General features: G+C 41.0%; 1 protein-coding gene across 1 annotated transcript in view; it reads left to right on the top strand.

The window, feature by feature from the left end:
• The window catches only part of JAKMIP2 (janus kinase and microtubule interacting protein 2), a 43539-nt gene that overhangs the window by 16597 nt on the left and 12052 nt on the right, over positions 1-14890 (top strand). Inside the window, exons 7-16 of the mRNA XM_067567449.1 lie at positions 886-942; positions 2811-2930; positions 5149-5277; positions 6156-6239; positions 7384-7446; positions 8306-8404; positions 11702-11800; positions 12394-12447; positions 13349-13414; positions 14225-14293. Of these exons, the coding sequence (XP_067423550.1) occupies positions 886-942; positions 2811-2930; positions 5149-5277; positions 6156-6239; positions 7384-7446; positions 8306-8404; positions 11702-11800; positions 12394-12447; positions 13349-13414; positions 14225-14293 (840 nt within the window). The remainder of the gene's footprint in view (positions 1-885; positions 943-2810; positions 2931-5148; positions 5278-6155; positions 6240-7383; positions 7447-8305; positions 8405-11701; positions 11801-12393; positions 12448-13348; positions 13415-14224; positions 14294-14890) is intronic.

Genomic DNA, 14890 nt, shown 5'->3' with positions numbered 1-14890 from the left:
ACAGTAGTTGCAGAATGTCTTATACAATTAGAAATATGCAATAAAGTACAGAATACAGTTGCAGAGTTCTGTATAGGGAAGAAGGAAAAAATAAGTTTGTAGATGAGAAATGAAGTGTAAGTGACTCAGAAAGACAGAGAAGAATTGTTTCAGATTTTGGAATCTGCAGTGGGAGAAGGCTTTGTACCCACAGAGAGAAGACTGGCTTTAACTAAGAGAACAGGGGCCCTTCCCTAGTTTTAGCCCTGCCAAAAGGATACGGTCTTCCTTTCACTGTTTACCGCTGTCAGTAATACTGTATGTTTGAATCTTGGGTACATCGGTAAGGTTAAGAAGTGCTCATGTTAGAATCCTCTTAAGAAGCCTCTGATGTGACACAGAAGCAGATGTTAGCAGTTCTCTAGTAATTTGGATACAGCTCTTAATGTTGAATGCCCCTTTCCAGGACATTTGCAAGATGATATGAACAAAATCAGATTCCAAAGAAACCTGTTGCATCTTCTAAGACATCTTTCCTGCTTGGGACACCGACATGAAGTCAACAGTAACACAGCCCAATGACTTTGAGATAGACAGATATCAGCAGTGCATCTGCAGACAAGGCAAATAGTATACTTCAAATCTCATGGCCCTATCCAACTCCCCATGATGACCAGGCCCTGTACAAATCGTTTAACAGAAATGGCAGCTATACTATATGAGTTAATAGCTGGGGCTTCTTTTCAGATATCATAACTTCTGTGCACCCTTTTGACCTTAAATACCAGTGTTCTGCACAAAGAACATTGGACTAGCTCCTCAGCTTGTATAAATGAGACTAACTCCACTGAAGTCAATGGAACTATGAAATATTGGATCGAATAATTTCTTAATTGTATTTTCCAGGATAGGGAAAAGCTGATTCGTCGCAGGAAGCATAAAAGAAGTTCGAAGCCAATTAAGGTAAGAGGAAAGCTAGGTTGGCTTAGTGTAATGATGCCAGTGGGCTTTTCAGGAAAACAAGCTGTGAAAACCTGATAAAATAGGTTATGTTGGGTTGCAATAAAATCCCTTTGCAATGGGGTTCAAAGGAATCTGAATTTCTTTGGAAAAGCTTTTCAATCCTATTTTTCCAAGACGCACCTGAGGATGCTTGTGTATTTTATTTTCAGTGGTTTTTTTCCTTTAAAATAATAATAGATCATTATTGCCCACCTGCTTTTCCATAGATACCAGTCTCAAGCTCCGTTGGGATCAGATTTATGTCCTGAGAGACTCTTCAGTCTGTCTGCTGCTGTCTGTTTATACTTTTCCCGCAGGGCCCATCCTGAAATCCTTATTCATGCAGAATTCCCATTGACTTTTATATTCTTGTAAACTGAAATCACAGGCCCAAATCCTGAGCAGCATTCAGCTTAGTAGAGGAGAAAGGTGCAAAGGCCTTAAGTCATTTATAGTGCTCTGATCCTCGGTCTAGTCCAGTCCAGTGCCTGGCAAAGTATAGAGCAACCTGAGGGATGAGCTAATTTATGCCATCTGCCAGTGCTTCCATCAGTTGGATTTAGGGAACACCCAGCCATGTCTCCTGTACATTAGAGGTTGTACAGAAATTGCTAGGGTAGCTCTGTACCACGTGAGGACTCTCCAGTGGCCAGATTCACCAGGTTAGGGCACCTTTGTTCTATCACAATGCAAGGCTGTCCTGTCATTCAGCAGAATCAGGCCCAATAAATCCTTTGGTAAATTGAGATACTGTCCCATAACTTCATTAAGGATTGTAAAGTTGCACACAACAGGCAGAACGGAGGCTAAGGAATGGGCCCGATATGTCCACATTTAACTTTTTTCTAAGGAAGTAACCAGAAAATGGACCACCCAGCAGGGTATGGCAGTGCTTTTCATTTCCAAAAAAAATAAATTAAAAAATACACATACACAAGGATTTCTCAACATCTTCAGTTCATCCCTTCTGCATGGCTCAAATGGGGGTGGGTGGGATTTATTAGAGGGCTGTAATCTGACAACATTAGAAGAGAAAAATGCTGTAGCACATGAGTGCCTCTTAAATTCTTATTGATCTGTCTGTCTGCATAACCATTCTACTTTGTGTGCCAAGCACTAAATGCGGAAAGCTATACCTTGAAATCCAAGCCTGCTTGTTAAGTAGCTCTACCATCATAGGGCGTGACTCACATCCTTTTCTTTGATGTTGTTAATTCAGTCTAGCTGACAGGGTATTAGACCTTAAACAACCAAACCCTGTAGTGTGAACAGCATACTCACTGAGGTAGCAGTGGCCACCCCAGTTTTACGGTAGTGTAATTCCACTGACTGACTCAAGATATACAGTGAGAGAAGAATCAGGTTTATCATCTCAGTTCTGCACAACGGGACGTCTCTGGTATTGTGACATTGTCTCTGCAGACAGGACTAAAGGATGATGGCCTTACTCTGAACAGCTGTTTATGGTAACAACGTACGATTCTATTCCCTTAAAATGGGATGGAGGCGTCTTTCTTGGGATAATGCTACTCTTTGGTGCTACATTTTCTGATAGTTTTAGACTATGGGCCAGATCCTCAACTGATGCGAATGAATTAGCATGGCTCCATTGACCTCAGTACACCAGCTGATGACATGGACCTGTGTTTGGTTCCTTTCAAAGGGATCTGATGTTTGGAAATGCAATGCATGGCTCTTCTTTCATGTCTTGTTGTTCTTTTAAAGTGCCTACTAAAGTGTTATTAGAACAAGCTAACACTGCCTCATATACAAACCCAGGTTGTTTGCCTCCAAAAGAGGGTTCAGAAACCACGTTCTTCCTTTTTTAGAGACATGTGGTGGATACAGTTTTTGGGTATGATGATGACTCCATGGACTCTGAAACCTCATCCATGGCCTCATTTAGAACAGACAGAACACCAGCAACCCCAGATGATGACCTGGATGAGGTAAGAATTGGTTGTCTCACTATAATTGGAGCTAGATTTTGAAAAGAAATTAGTTCCCAAGACAAGCAGCTGGAGTCTCAAAACAGCTCAGCGTGTTGGGTGAACATCGGGCTGCAATGTCAATTTGGCCTCAATTTTGGATGCTGAGATCTTGAAAATCTGGCCCTGAACTCTGTGGAAATCTAGCCCCTAGAATCTGGAATAAGCATCATTAAATATGCAAATTATTTGTATAGTTAAGCAGGGGTGGCATTTTATTTTTCAATTACTTTGTTGAAAAGTACTCGTAGCTGGTACTAGTGTGGCCAACCAGTTCATCAGTCGCTTCCATCAGGCAGGAAAATGAGCCCTGTATCAGTCGCTCTGGGTAGTTCCCCACGCCCTGCTTTTCTCAGTTCACCTTCACAATCGTTTCCTAGAAGTTTTTCAGAGTCCAAAATTCTCTCCAGGCCCTGAAAAGTTCCTTAGCAGAGATCCCAGCACTGTACTTCCATTAGAAAGGAAGTACACTACAGAAAGGATGTTGACAAATTGGAGAGAGTCCAGCAGAAGGCAACAAAAATGATTAGGGGTCTGGAGAACATGACTTATGAGGAGAGGCTGCGGGAACTAGGCTTGTTTAGTCTGCAGAAGAGAAGAGTGAAGGGGGATTTGATAGCAGCCTTTAACTACCTGAAAGGGGGTTCCAGGGTGGATGGAGTTAGGCTGTTCTCAATGGTAGTAGATGATGGAACTAGGAGCAATGGTCTCAAGTTGCAGTGGGGGAGGTCTAGGCTGGACATTAGGAAAATCTTTATCACTAGGAAGGTGGTGAAGCGCTGGAATGGGTTACCTAGGGAGGTGGTGGAATCTCCATCTTTAGAGGTTTTTAAGGTGTGGCTTGACAAAGTCCTGTCTGGGATGATTTAGTTGGGGTTGGTCCTGCTATGAATAGGGGGTTGGACTGGATGAGCTCCTGAGGTCCCTTCCAACCATAATCTCCTATGATTCTATGATTAGTAATGGACCACAGACACTCTCACACACCAACACCATGAGCTTCACCAGGGACAGAGCACAAGAGTCTTCAGCACCACCAGCAGAGATCTTAGCACCTAAGCTCCTTTACTTGTCTGGTTGTAGAAGACAGGGAAAATCCAATGGAGGAAGTCACAACCCCACACACAAACCCATGCATCACACTATGAAGAATGCAGGACTTTCCAGAAGGCACCCACAATGTGGCAGTGGTTAGTACTTCTTGGGAAAAGGTAGCCAGGTGGAAAAACTTCCCATCTACGCACAGTTCTTCATGCATTGTGTGGTGGGGTAAATTTTGGAGACAGCAAATTTGTTTGAATCTGTATGTCTCATTGCAGATTCAAAAGATAATGACAGGTCTTGAGCCAGATTCTGCTTTCGGTTACATCTGTCTCAATGTGGAGTAAGTCCACAGAAGTCAGTGAGCCAATTTTACTACCCAGATCCCTCTGGCAAGCTCCCAGCAGGTGAAAGTCAATTTGGAGCAGGAGGGTAGCAATATAAATTGCCCACTTCTCCTGATCTGCCAGGAAGTACAGGCCAGAAAGTGAGAGGAGCTAGCTGGGAAGAAGGCTGGGTCAGCACATCCAGATGTCTTGATTCAGTGTATTCCAGCCCCAGCCTGATTTTAATGCTACACTCCTTGACACAAGGCAATGGCAGTCCCACTCCCAGCATGAATCTCTTCTCTGATTAAGCTGCCCTCAGCGCATTGTACTTTCCTGTGCCTGAAGAGGCGAGTCAAATCTACTCAGTGCCATGGAGTTACTCTGGATTTACACCAGTGTTACTGAGAAACTGGCAAAAATCTACAAAGCCTTATGAACCCAACAGCCCAATGATCCAGGCAGCCCTGGTCTGTTTTCCTGACAACTTGCTAAATCTGATGTAAAAGTGAATCCAGAGGCAGAATGGCCATAATCTGAAATACAACATTACACCATGTTTCTTTGAGATTAAAAATCCATAGACACTTTCTAAAGGCCACATCTTTCCCAGCACTGCAGCATGCTCCTCACAAATCTGTTTTGACTTAAGCAACACAATACATGGTACATGGTGACACATGGTGACAACACAATACATGGTAAAGTTGTAAACCTACGTTGGCCACAAGAAGCCACATTTCAGGCACATCTCCCCTTTGCAATGCTCCTGTGTCTGCTGTTTATGCAGCATGTTCTTTCTGCTCCTACAGAGTTTAGCAGCTGAAGAATCAGAGCTGCGATTTCGACAGCTAACAAAGGAATACCAGGCCCTGCAGAGGGCATATGCATTACTGCAGGAGCAGACTGGAGGCATCATAGATGCTGAAAGAGAAGCCAAGGTCAGTTTTTGTCAGAGGGTGGCGGGAGGAGGGGAGAAGGGGAAAGTGTTTAGCTGCAACTAGAAACCAATGCTTACAAATCTTCCAGAGGAAAGATCAAAGTGGCATCTAAGACACAGAGTTGTGTATCCATGTGGTTGATAAATGACAGCTTCACTCATTTTGCAGAGTATATTTAAAGGGACAGAATTATTGAAGATGGACACAATGCATGGGCCCATAACCCAAAACCCACTGAGCCAGGAAATCTTGCATTTATGCAGACCTGTCAAAATGGGTGATTCTGCACATTGGTACAGACAATTCTCCATTTTGTGTATCAGGATACAGGTTTTTGCCAGCACAATGGAAACCTGTAGGGTTTTTTTGGGTTCAAAATTTCATCCCCTTCTCAATGTGTGTTAACAAGTGGACGTAGCTATTCTGTTCAAAGTTGCTAATTATGCAGTTTACATTAATCTTCCAAGGTTAAAAGATTTCCCATCTGTAATATGGGGATAATTTCTTTCTCCCACCCTTTTCCTCCCTCATCTATTTAGAATGTAATCTCTTCTGAGCAGGGCCTGCCTCTTGCTGTGGGTCTGTACATTATCTAGCACAATAGCGCCCCTATCTTGGTTGGTACTACTGTAATACAAACATTGAATAGTAATTATATGATGTGGGTCCTGATTCTCCACTGCCTAGGCCCTTCTGTCCTCATTTATGCCAGTGCAAACCGAGTGTAAAATGGGCTTAAAATGCAACCAAGTCAGACTAGTAGTGTTTTACATTCACTTTGCAGGAGGCCAGCCTGCTGTGCTCAGTTTTCTATGCATTGAAAATCCAAATTTGGATTTCTGCTTGTTAATATTTAATGGTGTAACTGACTTTAACAGGCACAGGAGCAGCTCCAAGCAGAAGTCCAGAGGTATAAAGCAAAAATAGAAGATCTGGAAACAACTTTGGCACAAAAAGGACAGGTAGATGCTTTGTAGTGGGTATTTTCTTTTGTTGTTTTGGACCGTAGCTGATCTCTGCTTCTGCTCACATATGCATGAATCCAGGCCATCAGAGGTCCCGATTATAGTATTGCATTTGCTTCATGAGTTTTTCAGGACAGTAGCGCGGTCAGTTACTACTGCGGTGTAAAGATGCTGCCAAGGCTGACTTTAAAGTTTTTAGTGCACAGATTAGGATCAGATTACAGAGAATTTTTAGTAGTGGTAGCCACTAGCAAAATAAGTGCTTTGGGATCCTACTCCAGCTCAGAGAAAAGATAACAAAGGACTCACATCCTCTTCTTATTATGTTGAGAGGCAGAAACATTATTATAAACAATACTTCGCATTTCTATAACAATTTCTGGGCCTGGTTTTATGCTGGTATAGCTCTATTACAGCCAATGGAATTACTCCAGATTTATATTGATGTAATGGAGATCAGACTCTGGCCTTTGATTTTCAGATCTTTATAAAGCCCAATTTCAACTTATTTAAAGTCCTTTATAAATATTTATTAATTAAACCCCAAAAGTGAGGCGGGGAGGGAATCACGTCACCCACCATTAAAATGCACACTTCTGGGTAGAATGTCACATCTGTTTAACACCGCACAGGATCACTACAGAACAATTTAGGACAGGAAGTGAAGAACATTGACCATAATTGAAACTGCAGTGGGAATGTAGATGGGCAGAAGGCTGCGTGGGAATTTGGCCAGGACAATGAGATTAATACCTGTACTCTTACAAAATGTAGGAACTATGGGTGCTCAGAATCTCATTGTACATCCCATAAAAAAGGGAGTACTGCTAGTAACAGCAGTAACTGTGACTCCATGATGGGCATTGTTTCAATACTGACTCAGAGGGAAGGAGCACTGCCTTCTAATGAAAAGGCTTAATGGGTTCAGAAGCTTTGCTACTAATTTTCATATTAATATATTGTTATGAACATACAGCTACTATAGATTCCATCTCTCTTAGGTAGAAAAAGCCTAACACTGGAATATCCAAATAGCCACTGCATATTTTTGGATAATCATGTTCAATTTCACATGGACTCCCAGACTAAGCACTGAAATAGTTACCTGGTTATTACATAACAGTGTTACTTTACCAAACAGGACTCCCACTGGGTAGAAGATAAACAGCTTTTCATTAAGAGGAACCAGGAGCTTCTAGAAAAGGTATGCTCAAAAGCCTCAAGGGCTAGGGCTTTTTTAGGGGGTGCAATATGCATTCCCACTATGGGTGTCAAATTTGGTGCTTATGAATGCAATGAATAGTGTGGGCAGACTCTGTTCCAGGTTCACTATCCTGTTTATGCTTTCCATTTCTGTACCAATAGTACCCACTGCTATTCTATTCCTAGGCTGTCACACAGCTCTTATTATATATATTATATATATTACGTATAGCCCGCTCCTAACATGCACAGTCCCTGCAGGAACCCTGCTGCTCCAAATCTGGGACAGAGACTGCCAATCATGTTACATTATGCTAAATCTTTACGGTTGCTATCTAAGGTTGGATATTTTGATCCTATGCTTAAAGAAGTGAAAGAAATAGCACTTCTAGAAATAAAACGCATTCCCTCCGTGTAGCATCAAACCCCTTTACTACAGCATATCATGTACATTTTTCAAAAGTGTCTGAGTGACTTAGGACCTCACTAAATCACTTAAGTGTTTTTGAAAATGTGACATCTTTTAAACTGAGATTTTCAAAAGCAGTGAGAGAAGTGCCTATCTTCCATTGAATTTCAGTGGGTTTGGGGTACATAATTCATTTGAGCCCCTTTGAAATGTCCAGCCATTGCATTCTGTGAGCTTTATAGAGTTTGTTTGTTTTCAAAGTTCATCTGTGAAATAAAGTTTGATGAAGGTAAAACAGCCACTTTTTAAACATCTTCCTATTTGGGGTTTTGCACTGTGTGAACCCTCTTTATTCTTTGAGCTGCTAGTTCCTAGCTTTGTATTTTGGTTTTGGAACAATCCCTGTTCTTGTAATGGTGGCACAAATCATGAATTCAAATATTTCTACTAGATAGAAAAACTGGAGGCAGACAACAGCCGATTGCAACAGGAACTTCAGGATGCCAGAGACCAGAATGAACTGCTGGAGTTCCGGAATCTAGAGCTCGAAGTAAGAAATTGCAATTCTTCCTAGTAGGACTAGGAGTGCTGGTTAAAAACACTACCGCACCCCCAACTGTAGTTTTAATTTAATCAAGGGGTAACACAGACATAAAACTTGTGTAAATTTTATCAGCAAATTCTTTTGCTGCCAGGGTGGTGTGTGCACCCCATCAAAATTGTTATGCTAGTTTATGTCAGCTGAGGATCTGGGCTGTGTTTGTAACGTTTCTAGTCAATATTTTCATTAATGACTTGGATAATGGAGTGGAGAGTATGCAGATAAAATGTTCAGGTGACACTAAGCTGGGAGTGGTTGCAAGTACTTTGAAGGACAGGATTAGAAATCAAAATAACCTTGACAAATTAAAGAATAGGCCTGAATTCAACAAGATGAAATTCCATAAAGACAAGTGCAAAGTACTTCAGGAAGGAAAAATCAAATGCCCAACTACAATATGGGGAGTAACTGGCTAGGTGGTAATACTGCTGAAAAGGACCTAGGGGTTATAGTGGCTCACAAAATTGAATCTGAGTCAATAACGTGATGCAGTTACGAACAAGGCTAATATCATTCTGGGGTGTATGAACAGGAGTGTCATATGGAAGACACAAGAGGTAATTGTCTCACTCTACTTGGCACTGGTAAGGCCTCAGCTGAAGTCCTGTGTCCAGTTTCAGGCGCCACACTTTAGAAAACATGGATAAATTGGAGGAAGTCCAGAGGAAAGCATCAAAAAGTGATAAAAGGCTTAGAAGAGCTGAACTGTGAGGAAGGGTTAAAATACTGGGCATGTTTAGTCTTGAGCCAAGAAGCCGATAAATATCTTCAGATACTTTAGGGGCTGTTATAAAAAGGGTTGTGATCAATTGTTCTCCATGTCCACTGAAGGTAGGACAAGAAGTAATGGGCTTAATCTGCAGCAAGGAAGAGTTAGGTTAGGAATTAGGAAGACCTTTCTAACAATAAGAGTGTTTAAGCTCTGGAACAGGCTTCCAAGGGAAGCTGTGGAATGCCCATCAATGGAGGTTTTTAAAAACAGGTTGGACAAACACCTGTTATGGATGGTCTAGGTTTACTTGATCCTGCCACAGCACAGGGTGCTGGACTTGATGACCTCTTGAGGTCCCTTCCAGCCCCACATTTCTACGATTCTGTGTGTTTGAATAATCGGTTATCATGCCTTGCTGTAATTGCTGGTTAGTCATGGGTATATCAAAGCAGCTGAGCTCAGGTGTCAATTCTACAAGTTCCAGTGTCAAAAGAATGTATTTCTACAAAGCTGTGACCGTGACAACCAATCAGCATGTATGATGTGCCTGCCTCATTCTTGGATGAACTGTTTGAGAGGCAGCAGTGTCTGACTATAGCTAGAGCAGGGGACATAGAGTCAGGAAACATAGGTTCTAGTCCTGCCTCTACTGCTGATTCACTGTGTCACTTCAGGCTTGTCACTTGATATCTCAGTTTCCCAATCTGTAAAATGAGGATAAGGAGATCCCTAGATAAGGCACTATACAAATGCAAATTATTGTTTCATAGACAGTAGTGTCAAAACCATGGCAGTGCCTGCGATGTTTTGTTCTGTGACAGTACACTGCCTAGCACCATGGGATCCTTGACTGGTGCTACTGCAATACAAATAATTAATATAACAACAACAACATAGTCTGCAGGCAGAAAGTACCCAGATTATTCAACCAAGTCCAATCACTGCCATTTTAGAGGCACTATACCCCTACTCAGGCCATCTCTACTTGCCAACTCTTATCATGACTTAAGTCTCATCATGACTTTAACAAGAGTCACCCGAGTTTATACACTTACTGAAGGGGATACTCTGATAAGCCACTGAAGTTCAGGTTCAGGGTCAGTCATGACAAGAGGAGGGTGACTCTGAGCCCATTCTGCAGTAGTGTGCCTGAATCTGGATTTAGTTGTGTTTACTCAGTTTATGGAGTCCAAGAAAAATAATCCTGCCTTGCTTTGATTTTCCAGCACTATCCCTGTTTTATTCTTCTACTGTGGTTTTCAAGTAATGTTTAGGCCTTCATTTGTTCACAAATCAGAGCTTGCAGATATCTCAATCCTTCCCTAACTCCCACAAAGAAGAGTTGTGAGAGATCCTTACTTATAAATCTTGCATTCAGACTCAGCTGTGTTACTGTTTGGTTTAGAACAACATTGGCAAACTACTCAATTAAATGTCCCATAAACTAAAATAAGTTTGCAAGTTACATTTGGGGCCCACTCCATTCCCTTCTATGCATGATGGAGAGACTCATAGAAACCAGATAAGATATCTATATAAAATCTTTTTCCTTTTGGCCTGAGTTCTATAGAGCTGGACAAGTATTGCAAAATACGTGCAGTGAATATTCATACAAATTATTAAATGGATCAACATCTGTTGTGTTCATGCTCCCTTGGAAATTACTTTCCACAAACGTTATAATGAATGAGCTTACAGGAAGGAATATTTGCAAGCACAGCAAATTTTAACAAAATAATGAGTTGTAAATGTGAGTATTCTCACTCCTAGGGCAATCTACACAGCAGCTAGGAGGATGATTCCCAGCATAGGTAGACAGATATGCACCAGCTTTACTCCAGCTCACTCACTAAAAATAGCAGCATAGCAGCAGAATGGGCGGTGGCTCAGGCTAGCCATTTGAGTATTACCCAAGGGCTTGGGTGTGATTGTACTCAGGCAGCTAGCCCAAGCTGCAGTCTGGGCTGCAGTGAGCACACCACTGGTTTTAGCATGCTGGCTTGCGCAGAACTAATGCATGTCTGTCTAGCCACGCTGGGAAGCATCATTCCAGCTGCAGTGTAGACATATCCTGAGAGTTACACTCATCTAATCAAGGGATAGAAATACAGCATACGATCACACCTCCACTCAAATTAATCAGCACAGCTTGAATGTTGAATATTTGCAGAACCTACAGACCAAGAATTATTCACCGCCATTATTGGGCAAATATTTTTGGATCACAAGTAAGTCTAATGAGATAATGAGCTGTGCCCAGAAAATTTGAAAACAAACAAAAGAGACAAAATCCATCAAATAAATTATTTGCTGCAAAATATTTGCCTGGTTCTAGAATCCCACTTAGCACACTGCATTTTTTCAGCCCTATCCAAATTATAATGCAATTATTTTTTACTTTTTTTATGAGGTAAAGAACTGATATCCTGCAAAGCATGATAAACCAGACAGTGAATGTGTAATTTAATCAGTAGATGTTCTACATATCTTATTCATTCGAACACATTCTCATGTGCATTTCAATATGTTTCAAGGAAAGAGAAAGACGGTCCCCACCATTTAATCTTCAAATCCACCCATTCTCAGATGGTGTAAGTGCTCTGCAGATCTACTGTATGAAGGAAGGTGTCAAGGTATGTTAAATTACTATAGGCAGAGCTTTCAGCTCCATCTTTAATTAAGGTTGCCCAGCATATTTCATTATAAGACCCTGTTTTCAGTTGCTTATTACGCTGCCAAACTTTAACCATGTGGGCTGAATATTAAGCAAGAACTTGTCTACATAAGGACATCCAGGAAAATTAATTAAAGGGGTGACTTTTAAACCACAATAAATCCCTGTATGGATGTTATTATTCAGAATTAAAGTGTCCTTAATTTGGTTTATCTTAACTCACTTAATTCTGAATGAGGGTGTTTACACAGAGGTTTAATGTGGTTTAACTAATCCACATCAAATTCACACTTTAAGTTAATTTGGATTAGTTTTCCTAGATGTCCCCATGTAGACAAGCCCTAAGAGTTCAAAATGGGGAACAAGATTCATACCCATATTGGGAACACTGGTTCAGAGTCTGAAAGCAGTGTCTGAAATTCATTAATATCTCATGGCTGACTATTTGCTATTACAAAATGTTTTATTGGTCTCACTCCAGTTCCTAGGGTCCAAATACCACCACCAGGATTAAACATGCATATCTCACCTTTATGTTATTCTGTTTTGTAGGATGTCAGCATTCCAGACCTCATAAAGCAGTTAGACATCTTGGGTGATAATGGGGTAAGTCAGAGTCCTCTGTATCTTTCCTGGTGGGCTGATATTTTGTTCAGTAGCACCAGTAAAACTGGAGAAAAGTAGGACAGTATATTTACCATAAGGTTATTTGTTAAAGAGTCAGTTAACAAGGATTATTCCAATAAAGGGTCTTGTTGTTTCCAGAAGTTAAGGATTTGGGGGAGCAGGGGTTTGGTGATTGGTATTGAGCCATTAATCTCTGGGTCACCAAGTGTGACTATACCTCCAGTCTAAAGGTCATTGGTACTTGACAGTCATTTAGTAGCCTATGTGAACTGAACTGGTGGACTGAGATGATGACATCTCATTTAGCCTGACAGGACCCCTACTGGCAACTTCAGGAGACAGACCAGGAATTCAGTGGGCAGGAATATACATTATCCCATGGCCCCTGGTCCTGTCAGAACATGGTGGAGGGTGTGTCGAATGGCTTTGAATAGAAGGGTCATAATGTTGCTGCCCATTTAGTCCCTGCCGTATGGCTAAATGGACGTCAGTTCCAAAGACTGTCAAATTAGCACCTTTTGATTGACATGTCCAATCAGTCTTCACAGGTTAACATTATGCAGAAAGGTAAAGGTGGTCATCTTTAGCAGGGAAGGGTGGGATTTTCAAAGGATCCTTAGGGAGTTAGGCACCCACCTCCCATTGAATTTCAATGTGATTTGGCCACCTTAGGTTCCTTTGAAAATCCTAGCTATAAATAATAGTCTATACACTCTGTATTCATCTGTTAGCTTTTTGTTTGTTTAATGCTCTATACAATACACAACAGAGTTCCATGCAAACTGTGGAAAGTTAGAACAGAATGTGGATTTTCTTCTGTGTTTTTAGGAAATTACTCTCACTTTTTCTTAGCATTGTTTTCTTCTTTTTCAATATATAGAATTTAAGAAATGAAGAGCAAGTGGCCATAATTCAGGCTAGCACCGTGTTATCCTTGGCAGAAAAGGTACAAGTTCTGTGTTGCTTGTCTCTGATATTTATACACTGTCTCAGGCCTTTCTACAGTAGAAAAGGCTGCTGGAATACTTTTGCTGGCATAGCTTATACTGCTTCCCCAAACCTCATAAGCTATACCAGAAAACACACTTTACTGCAGATGCAATAGCATCCACTCTAGAAAAGGTTTGCCTGTATAGAACTGTTGTAAAAATTTACACCCTAACTGATATTACCATACCAGAAAAATATTGATCTATCCTAAGCTATGAATTTAGATCTGTAACAAATGCAGCTACCACACCAAAAATAAGTTGTGATTGTAAACTTTATAGAGGAAAAGTTATGGAAAGCCATCGACCACATATGGTAAAACTAGCAATGGACTGGAAGACTGAGATTCTCTAAGCCACTCAGATGATTTAGACATATACTTTAGACACGTAATTGAAATAAATAGAAATTGTGTGTCAAAACCTCCTACGTGGCTCTGAAAATCTCAGCTGAAATATTGCTGTTTAAACTAAATTGTTTTTGCAGCTCAGATAAAAGAGGTGACAAAGGAGAGAGTGGTATAATGCCAGCATAGCCTGCTCTATGCCACTCAGAGGTTCCCCCATGCCAATGGGATCTCTGTCCAAACCATCTTAAAGCTCTTTTGTGCTACAGGAGCACAGCCTTAGTGAGGGGCCAGATCTGGTCTTCTGGTTACTAAAGTCAGGTAAAATAGAGAGGAAGCATTTTGGCGGGGTCCTGTTTGTCACTGGGCAAGTTAGTTGCACGTGCTATGGGTCACATCTCTGTGTTGTATGCCCCCTAGTGGATCCAGCAGATTGAAGGGGCTGAAGCAGCTCTACACCAGAAGATGATGGAACTGGAAAGTGACATGGTAGGCAACTCTTTTTAATACATATCTGTAACCAACCACAGAATATATCAAAATATCTGATGTCCCTGAGAGTCAGAAAAATAATTTCTTGGCAAATAAAATGAATGATATCTTCCCAATCACTGGTGAATCCATAATATTGTTGTTGTTAGTTTGCTTTGCATTTAATAATTGTGACTGAGTGAAGTGGGATTTTTCATGATTAAATGCTATAAATGTTCATCTCTGATCCTGTCTGTTTTCAAATTCTCACCCTTTACATGGTGCTGATTGTTTATTATTATTATGGATATAGTGCCCAAAGTTTTCTGGGTGCTTTTCAGACAGGTAAATATTCATAATCCTTGCCCCACAGTGCTCAGAGACTAAATACAAGGCATGTGTCAACTGGCATCAATAAATTTAAGCAGGAAAAAAAACCCTGAATTCTAACACTATGTTCTTTAAACACACTTTGAATCCTTAACATTTTAAAGGCAAGGCATGCATAGCTGAATTGTGCTTAGTATAACTACAGCGAAGTCAGGATTTGGCTTCACTCTTAGTCTCCTTAACTGGAAGTAATATATCTAAAAGATGAACAAGTTTACATGGATT

Source organism: Emydura macquarii, unplaced genomic scaffold, assembly GCF_026122565.2.
Source record: "Emydura macquarii macquarii isolate MOO-44397 ecotype Brisbane River unplaced genomic scaffold, CSIRO-AGI_Emac_v2 contig_2768, whole genome shotgun sequence".
Taxonomy (NCBI): domain Eukaryota; kingdom Metazoa; phylum Chordata; order Testudines; family Chelidae; genus Emydura; species Emydura macquarii.
The sequence above is the reverse complement of the archived record's forward strand: the minus strand, read 5'-3'. Positions and strand labels throughout refer to the sequence as shown.